General features: G+C 37.1%; 1 protein-coding gene and 1 long non-coding RNA gene across 8 annotated transcripts; both read left to right on the top strand.

The window, feature by feature from the left end:
• The first annotated feature begins 2,504 nt into the window (after positions 1-2,504).
• LOC113299920 (DNA-(apurinic or apyrimidinic site) lyase-like) lies at positions 2,505-6,209 on the top strand. 5 transcript variants are annotated; one of them, XM_026549042.1, is made up of 6 exons: positions 2,505-2,644; positions 2,994-3,713; positions 3,789-4,301; positions 4,390-4,467; positions 5,617-6,081; positions 6,188-6,209. In XM_026549042.1, the coding sequence occupies exons 2-3, from the start codon at positions 2,997-2,999 to the stop codon at positions 4,104-4,106; spliced, it is 1,035 nt and encodes a 344-aa protein (XP_026404827.1). In that variant the 5' UTR covers positions 2,505-2,644; positions 2,994-2,996; the 3' UTR covers positions 4,107-4,301; positions 4,390-4,467; positions 5,617-6,081; positions 6,188-6,209. The 5 variants fall into 5 exon arrangements, with proteins under 5 accessions (XP_026404827.1, XP_026404828.1, XP_026404826.1 ...); XM_026549043.1 differs by having other exon boundaries at positions 2,994-3,933; positions 4,231-4,301; XM_026549041.1 differs by having other exon boundaries at positions 2,994-4,301; positions 5,652-6,081.
• Positions 6,208-9,459, top strand: LOC113299922. 3 transcript variants are annotated; one of them, XR_003335254.1, is made up of 6 exons: positions 6,208-6,731; positions 6,864-7,006; positions 7,092-7,151; positions 7,250-7,443; positions 7,929-8,247; positions 9,009-9,459. It is a non-coding gene; the product is annotated as an uncharacterized LOC113299922 (long non-coding RNA). The 3 variants fall into 3 exon arrangements; XR_003335255.1 differs by having other exon boundaries at positions 6,864-6,991; positions 7,929-9,459; XR_003335253.1 differs by having other exon boundaries at positions 7,929-9,459.
• Positions 9,460-9,863: the final 404 nt, after the last annotated feature.

The raw sequence follows: 9,863 nt of genomic DNA, 5'->3' as shown, positions 1-9,863 counted from the left end.
TATTCATGGCCTTTACCATGTTTCTCTGAATAACCGGCTATGCTGGATGTGCATTCAGTTCTGGTCCACATGTCAATTCCAATGTCCGACCATGATGGGTGAACATTTCCCAAGCAAGGTCTAGTGAAGGGCCATGATGGTTGTACTTCCGTCATTGCCCATAGGCCACTCCAGCGTCCAGCTATGATGGTTGTACATTGCCAAGGCCATCCTGTTCTATCATGTTGCAACACAGTGATGTGATATTATCTCTAGGCCAATGACATGGTAATAATGTGCTATGTTAGCACTAGGTTTTCTCAAGGTCATCTACCCAACTAGAATTATGCACCATTTAATGCGAGATTGGCCTTTGACCAATATACCCATTCATGCCATTTTCGCCACCGCATTAACCTAAGTCAAGGATCCCTTTACTACACAACGGAAGCTTTGGATGAAGCTTCATCCTAGACCTCGGCGCATATTTGAGCATGCGCCATGCTAGAAATACTGGTGTTACATAGGGGGTCAGAAGAACACAAACAATCAAGAAATTTTTTGACAGAAATCGAAACTGGAAACAAAGATTTGGTTGTGAAATGAAGTCTTCAAATGGAAGTACTCTCACATGTAGCAATTAGATGTTTTGTGATAAATTGTGGATGAAAGTCTATGTTGGAGGCGTTATCCTCAGGAGTACTGATGCTGAGGATGTCTCAATGGTCAGATCAGACAACTAATGCGAAGGTTATAAGATGACTGGAGAGTAGGCATACGAGTTAAAGGAACAAACTTAAAATTGAATTAACAGCAACCCCAGTGGTCAATCGCTTGACATTATATCAGCAGCACCCGGGTGAATTGCTTGACAGTAGGGAATAAGCTTAAAATTATTTCAGATTTTAATAAAACTATAATTAAACAAGACAGGGGCATGTTGATCCATTGTAATTATACTAGTACATAAATTTTGGGTAGAATATCCAAATAGGATATTTGAAAAGTATCTTTTTAATTTGTGGGTATTTTAAACAGTCTCAACTGTCATTTGTCTTTTACATCTAGATTTTTTTGTTAAGGGTTATTGACCCAAGTTAGTGGTATTTTATCCACCCTCTGCTACTTCTTTTTACTTAATTCATGCATAGCTATTTTTCTAATCGATCTCTACTTTTCACCTTGGTTAGAGGACGTATACTAGGTGATGCCAATATATTTTGAACGAAAGTGTTTTTCATGCAAATCATGGATCATTATGCAAAGAAAATTTTAAGTTTAAGTATAATATACGAGTTTCTTTACGAACGAAAGATACATCAGGCAGTAGCTTGTTTGGGTACCGAAAACATAAGTCACACGTAAAATGTTTTTGCTTCACAAAAAATTAATTTTTTGTCTCTAGAAATCATTCTAAAATTGTGTACCCAAATTAGCTTCCGACTTTTCTATTTTTAAAAGTTAAAAAACAATTTCTAAAATGACATCTAAACATAATATATGTGTTTCCGGAAATAAAATAAGTTGTAAATTGGTCTGAAGTAACTTAGATTACGGATGCTAAAGGAAGGTACCGATTCGGGAGTAGTCAAGATTACATTGTTTTATGTGGATTGGTACCGACCAGCGTACCCGCGTTAGCAATCGTGCTTAGGTTTTGTGGAGTGGAAGAATAATTTTAGAAAATACAAAGGGGAACTAAGTAATTTTAGAAGGCTATTATTGGGGCGTCACCCTCCAATAGAGAGGCTTCATTTGGATGCTTAATGTCCAAAAAAATGGTTATGGGATATCCTAACACATATACAAAATGTCTAGATTACCCTTTAACTAGAAGTGATTTTACGTCCAGGTTTCTTTTAATTCTAACCGTTTAATTTTATTTGCATGTAATTTTACGTCCAGGTTTGGATTAGTTCCAACCGTAGAAGCTCATTATGCGTCCAGGTTTCTTTTAATTCCAACCGTAGAATCCGATTTTACGTCCAGTTTTCTTTAAGTTCCAACGATAGAAGTGATTTTACGTCCAGGTTTGGAGATTTTACGTCCAGGTTTGGATTAATTCCAACTGTAGAATTTTATTTGCATGTAGTCCAGGTTTGAATTAGTTCCAACCGTAGAAGCTCATTTTACGTCCAGGTTCCTTTTAATTCCAACCGTAGAATCTGATTTTACGTCTAGATTTGGATTATTTCCAACCGTAAAAGTGATTTGACGTCCAGGTTTGGATTATTTCCAACCGTAGAAGTTTATTTTACGGTCAGTTTTTCTTCACACAAAAACTTTGTCCTAGAATTCACCAAGTATACAACAAAATTCGTTAATTTAATTTTTATCTAATTAAATTAGATTAAAATTAATTAAATAAGGGTTATTTAGTCATTACAAAAATTAGTTGAGATAAGGAGTTTTTGATATTATTTATGGATGACCCGTTTTTATCCTATTAGGTGACTCCCTTATAATGGAATGTGACGCCCCAATAATAATCTTCTAATTTTAATGCGCTTATCAACTCTCTTATCTTTTTATCAAAATAATTTGCACCCCGGAAACAAAATAATCTTCATCTTTGCACCTTTGCGACTAGAACTTGAATGCATTTTCAGAAGTCTTGTGAAGTCTACACCATCTGGCTTGAGCTTTCATACTGCTTAATCGACAGGTGGTGATACATCTCTAATTTGATTTGAATTTCCTCTATCTAGGTCAATCTTTTGTTTTTACAAATTCCCGACAATGAGTGTTATAGAAGCTTGAAATAAATAATTAGGTTCAAATAGGGGTGACCTAGAAATTACTAATCGTCTTGATTTGGTGATTAAATATGGTTTTAATTGATTAATTTGGATGGTTTTTGTATTGCAGTTGTTACCAAAGCTAATTATTATAATTTTTGTATCATTTTTGCTGCAAACCTTGAACAAAAAATTACTTCAATGTTAGATTAGATGACAAGGTTTTTATCTCTTCCCTGCTAACTGTTTTGGGTTCTTGAATTGCTTATTAAACAGAGGATGAAACGATTCTTCCAACCAGTTGAAAAGGATGGATCTCTTAAGAAGAAACCCGCTCTCACTACTTCTTCCTCACCATCAAAACCAGAAGAAAAAGAAGAACAAAATGGGGAAAGTGTAGTAGTAACAGAAGAAAAAAGAGACCCTTTGAAGTTCATATCATGGAATGCAAATAGTTTCTTGCTTCGTGTTAAAAATAACTGGCCAGAGTTTACTAAGTTTATTGCAACCTTTGATCCTGATGTCATTGCTATACAGGAAGTGAGAATGCCTGCAGCTGGCTCTAAAGGTGGACATAAAATTCAAGGAGAAGTGAAAGATGATACAAACTCTTCTCGAGAGGAAAAACAAACATTGATGCGTGCGCTTTCAAGTCCACCATTTCGAAATTACCAAGTTTGGTGGTCGCTAGCAGACTCAAAGTATGCTGGGACTGCTTTATTTGTGAAGAAGTGTTGCCAACCGAAAAAGGTCACCTTCTCGCTTGACCAAACAGCATCCAAAAAGCATGAACCAGATGGCCGGGTAATTTTGGCTGAGTTTGAGTCTTTCCGAGTGCTGAATACATATGTCCCAAACAATGGGTGGAAGGATGAGGAAAATTCTTTTCAGAGGAGAAGAAAATGGGATAAAAGAGTGCTTGAATTTGTTTTACGGAGTTCGGATAAGCCTTTGATTTGGTGTGGCGACCTGAATGTTAGCCATACAGAGTTCGATGTGAGTCATCCAGATTTTTTTAGTAGTGCAAAGCTCAACGGTTATGTTCCTCCTAACAAAGATGATTGTGGACAGCCTGGGTTTACTTTGAATGAAAGGAAGCGCTTCAGTACCATTTTATCCGAAGGAAAGCTGGTAGATGCGTACAGATCCCTACATGAGGAAAAAGATATGCACAGTGGCTTCTCCTGGTCAGGAAATCCCATTGGGAGGTACCGGGGTAAGAGAATGAGGATAGATTATTTTCTAGTTTCCGAGACACTCAAGGATAGGATCGTATCATGTGAGATGCAGGTCCACGGGATTGAATTAGAAGGATTCTTTGGAAGTGATCATTGCCCTGTTACCCTAGAGCTCTCACAGAAAACTAGTATAGATTCTGCTGAAAGCTAGATTTAATTTCTATTTATTTGAATGGCATTTGAAGACCATATTGATGCCCCAATGGCTTATAAGATAATTTTTTATGTCAAATTATGTAGAAACTTTTATGTATTTGAATAGTTTGGTTGTCCAGTAAAAATCAGCTGCTGAAAAGAAAAGAAAAAAAAGGGTTCTTGAATTGCATGCAGTGCGGCTTAACTCAGGGTAACCTTCATCCTCAAGGGTTTTTCATATTTTATTCAATCAGAAATTCAGACCATTGTTTTGATTTGTTTTGATGTGTACATTGTAGTGCCTTCTGTATGAAGCAGAACATGCAACAGGCAATAGACACCTCTATTACGACTTATTCAGATGGATTTAGAGCTCGGTAAGTGGATGGATCCGTTTTTGTTTCCTTGACAAGTATATTCAGCTTCTTTGGCCGTATTTGTTTCAGAACCATATCTGAATACTTCCTCGAGTATGTAAGTGTTCTCCTTCTCATATTTTTCTAAATTACTACATTGGATCATTTTTCAAAGGTTTTTACTTGGTGATAATCCTATTTACCGAATGAAGTTGGAAGCAACATCACTTTCTTGATTTGTTACCTCGGTTTGTGTCATAACACTGATACGAGCTTTAATTTCTAGAGTGTGCTTTCTCTTGAGACTTTTTGGTAGTGTAAAATTATTATTGGCCAGATTCGTTATCAAATGTGAGGCTTAAAGTCAGGATAGGTTTTTATTACGGGCGTGGGTCGAAGTGCACTTGATAAACTTCTGCTCTCTGATGTTTATGCGGGCTCCCTGCTAAGTGCCATAGGAATGTTTCTATCATCTTATTCTTCTTGATCTTAACTGTTTCACAATGCACAACATCAAATCATCTATAGGATATGCGGTGTCTTCTCATTCAGAGCTTATGGTGGAACATTAAATAATTAACCTTGAGTATTCATTGAATTCTTTTTATTTTTTTTTATTTTTTTTTTCCCTTTTGTCTAAATTGATTGATCAGTAATTGTGGGGTAAATTTGATTGTTAAATTCTGGAAGGTAGATGGTTGCAGTTCAATCAGTAGCTTTGATTGGATTGTTAATATGTACTGGATTGAATAGTTAAATTAGATGGCTAATTATTGTAGGCTCTCAATTTCAAGAGTTGATGCTTCGTTATATTATTAGTTCGTGCTTCATTCAGCCGGTTCTGTGTGGATAGCAATCAGACTTACTGAAATTCTTCATCATGCTGAGTTTGTATATATTAACTTGATTTCTACATCAAGTTCATGAGGTTTTTATTAGATTTTCACACATTAGAACTTTACCATGATATTTAGTTAGATATGCCAAACCTGTGATGTTATGTGCAACCATTTACCAATGTAAATCACTGACATGTCTGTTATGTACCTTTTCAGTTATAGTTGAGCAGAGTTCTTGTTGTTTCAGTTTTTCTTTCTTAGAAATTCTGTGTCTCTTTTGATTCTAAGAGAGGTTACTTATTATATGGTTCTTTTGATGGCATACTTGCAGTGTCTTGCTAATGACTCAACATGGGTAAATTGAAGGTTCACATCAACATCGTTGTCATTGGACATGTTGACTCTGGGAATTCGACCACCGCTGGTCACAGCTTGGAGGTATTGACAAGCGTGTGATCCAGAGGTCCGAGAAAGAGGCTGCTGAGATAGGTCATTCAAGTACGCATGGGTTCTTGACAAACTTAAGGCTGAACAGGAGCATGGTATTACCTTTTATACTGCCTTGTGGAAGTTTGAGACCACCAAGTATTGCTGCACAGTTTTTGATGCTCCTGGACATCGTGACTTTGTTAAGAACATGATTACTGGTACCTCTCAGGCCGATTATGCCGTCCTTATTATTGAACCCACCCTTGGAGGTTTTGAGGCTAGTATCTCCAAGGATGGCCAGACTCATGTGCGCGCGCTTCTTGCTTTGACACTTGGTGTCAACCAGATGATCTGCTGCTGTAACATGGTATAACTAGTTTCAAATGCTATGTTGTTCATATAATCTAGTTTCAAATATCTTTATCTGTGTATAATACCAACTAATAGTATTTTCATTTTTTTAATAACTTTAGATAGATACCCCCCCCCCCCCCCCCCCCCCCCCCCCAAGTACTCGAAGGCTAGATACTGTGAAGGAGGTCTCATCTTACTTGAAGAAGGTTCGGTACTACCCAGACAAAATTGCGTTAGTTCTCATCTCTGGATTTGAGGGAGACAACATGATTGAGAGGTCCACCAACCTCAACTGGTACAAGGGACTTGACAATATCTCTTAGCCAAAGAGGCCCTCAACAAGCCCCTCCGTCTCCCACTTAATGTTTACAAGATTGGAGGTATTGGAACTGTGCCAGACTGCCAGTGGGACGTGTTGAAAACTGGTTTCATCAAGCCTGGTATGGTTGTCACTTTTGGACCCACTGGGTTGACTACTGAAGTTAAGTCTGTGGAGATGCACCACGAGGCTCTCCAAGAAGCTCTTCCAGGTGGTTCATCGTTAAGAATGTTGCTGTGAAGGATCTCAAGCATGGTTTCGTCGCTTCCAACTCCAAGGATGACCCTGCCAGGGAAGCAGCCAACTTCACCTCCCAGGTCATCATCATGAACCACCTCGATCAGGTTGGTAGTGGTTACGCCTCAGTTCTTGACTGTCACACTTCTCACACAAAAAGCACACACTTTTCTACTTTTCCTTTGATTGTCTCCTATTACCGTATAGTCATGCTAATCTTCCATCATTGACATTCTTAGATAGCCAATGGTGGGCAATGTCCGTTTCAGAGTAGCTGCAATCTCAGGAGCACTTCTTACCTTAGGGAAAAGGGAATGTGATACTCAAGGCCTAATGTGCGCTTTATAAGACATTCTCACATTAACAGGTGAGCGGATGTAAGGTATCAGTTAAACCTTTTTCTTCCTTTCATTACTCCCTTTTCTTTTCATTCTGGACTGATTTTCGTACTCTTGGGTTACATAAAGGATGTGAGGCATCAACGGTGTTGCGTGGAAAGGCACAACCTTTCGTCAACATCCAAATTGGTTTGTCCATCCTCCATGTTATTATGCTTATTGCCTTTCCTACATATGATTCACATTGTATTGTATCCTAATTTATTTGGTTGTTTGGTGTGTTTCAGGTGTTGGTTATGCATGCACGATACCAAAACCACTCTCTCCTCATTTCTCTCATTGCATCTCAACTCGATAATGCTTCTGTAGAAACTCCTCCTTGGAGTAAGATGGTGTCTTCTTCTGACATAAAAAATGATGACCAATATAACATCAGTTCTTCTTGTTTTGAAGTCTGAAACGTAATCTTCCATCATTACAGGTGGGTTTTTCTGTCTTGCAATTTTGGATCTGATTAGTTATGAAGGTTGTCTCAGTATTTCGGAGGTGATTCCGTCAGTGGTGTTTTTCTGCTTTATTTGTAAATTGGTTCTTTACATGTAACTATTTGGGTTGTTGGTTTGGTTTTGAACAGGGGTTTCTTAGTTTTAGGTTGTTGAATCACAGAATCACACGTTCTTTGCTTCTTGTTGGATTATGTCCTAGTATGGTTGTCATATAAAAGTTTATTTGTCTGCATATTGATTTGGATCATTCATTCATTTGATTCAATAATGGACCGAAAACAATTACAGAAATAACTTGGTTTTCTCTCATACTATTATTATATTTCTACCCCGGGTCTTCTTCATTGCTCATAGATACTTGATCCCAGTTCCGCATTTATATAATTTAATTTAAGGTTTCAAAGTTTTCTTATTTCTGAGCATTGATTTTTTCTTTTCTTTTTTTTCTTCTTATTTGTAGGGATCTTGATGTGATTCTTGATGCATATGAGAAAGGGGACAAGTTTTGTCTCTAAACAGGAAGAGGGCTTTCATCTGAAGCCTTGCATTTGGGACATCTTATCCCCCCCTTTTTTTTTGTGATTAAGTACCAATTACAATTGTACCATATGCTGTGGAATTAGCTCATTTCATGATTAAGGAGAAGTAACTAATGGATAGGGTGTCAAGGTTGTTAGTTTCGTTCATGTTGATGGAAATAAACAATTGAACCATATGCTGAACAAGTTAGAACGATCCCATTGTGAAGTGAGAATGTTTGTATGGTTATAAAGGACCAGGTGAGCTTGAGTCCATGAATCAGTTATTAGAAATTCATACTTCAGGGGCTTAATGGTAATTAAAATATTGATGCTGAGAAAAGATAGACTGCAGAGAATTAAAAAATTTAGGGATTTCATTTTGATTGGGTGCACGAATTGTTGGTTGGGCTGACTGTATCGTTCATTCTACACTTGGATAGTCTATGCTGTTAATGTAGTTTTCCAAATTAGGTTTTGTTATGCCAGTGTCTTAATGGCTTTACCATCTTTTGGTACGTCAGGAAATACAGCAAAAATGTAACACTATTTCATAGCTTACTGATTTCTGTATCTCATTTTGTTAAGAGGTATGTTTTTCGAACCCTAGAAGAAATAATGAGAACAATAAAACTGAGATAAAAGAATCAGTTTCATACTTAAAGGGATTAATCTTTATGTATCATATGGTGACATGTGATCGTCTAAAGGTACAAGAGACCTACATGCATATTGTACTTCACCTGTTCTTTTAATTATCTTAGTAGCATCCATTAAATGTATTGCATATATTTGCATTTTTGTATCACATTGTTGGACTGTCACGAAAAATTTAACAGTATAAGTTTTAAGCTGTTTTTTCAATTAGTTGCACCTACAATTATTTCTTATCTTAGATTTGGCATGTATTCTCAGCTTCTTTGTGCCCTGGTGGATGCAAGTAATTTGACTACTGAAACCTTTTAAGAGATGTAAGACATTTGGTTTTCTAAATATGAACTTGCCTCTTATGTTTGCAACAGGAATGTGTCTTGGGGAACGTAAAGCATAAAGTTGGCCGCCCTTGAAATTGAAGCATATGAAGTATGTCTATTAGATCAGATTTTCCCATGGAATACAGACTAACAGGCATGCTGACAGTGATGCCAGAGCAGATTTGAGCTCAGACTGTCAGAGGTGAAACTGAGAATTAGGCAAAAGCTGATTGTCACGAGCAATTAATCCACCACCTTATTGCATCGTTTGTGTGGGTTCATCGGACAGCTGCAACGATGGAGCAATGGATCAATCACTTCTTTGTTGCTAAAGCATGTGTTATAGTTTTTCATAATTTTGGATCTTGATTATAATCTTATTAATGGGAATCTGTAGAATTGTCATCGTACCAGATAAAAGTTGGAAGCTAATACTTCTATTATCCTTTTTAATTTTTAATTTAACAGTGAATTGCAAATATTTTGCAGTCATCTAGCATGTTGCAAGGAGTCCTACCGAAAGAACGATTTTTTTTTTTGGGACCATGGTTTTTTTGCCTCGCGTTTTTAGGGGCCACTCAAAAGAATTTAGGGGCCATCAATTTATACCCAGCCAAAGACTCTAGTTAAGGGGTACCCTATATGATATTGAAGTTACATAAATGCCCTTCTGGTAAAACTGTATAAAAACCAAATCCAAAAAAATTCTACTCATTTCAACTCTTCTTCTTCCAGTTTCATATTATCTTCCGATTGTGGAAGAAAAAAAACTTTCCCTCGTTCAACCGAAACATCGCCGCGAATCGTAAAATCAAAACATCGTCGATTCGTTTATAAAACAATGGATAAGGGAAATGAAACCCACAGACCTAGAACCAAAAATGTTGCTCGGGGTATCGATCC

Source organism: Papaver somniferum, chromosome 7 (assembly GCF_003573695.1).
Source record: "Papaver somniferum cultivar HN1 chromosome 7, ASM357369v1, whole genome shotgun sequence".
In the NCBI taxonomy this organism is placed as follows: Eukaryota; Viridiplantae; Streptophyta; class Magnoliopsida; order Ranunculales; family Papaveraceae; genus Papaver; species Papaver somniferum.
This window is presented reverse-complemented; position numbering and strand designations above follow the sequence as displayed.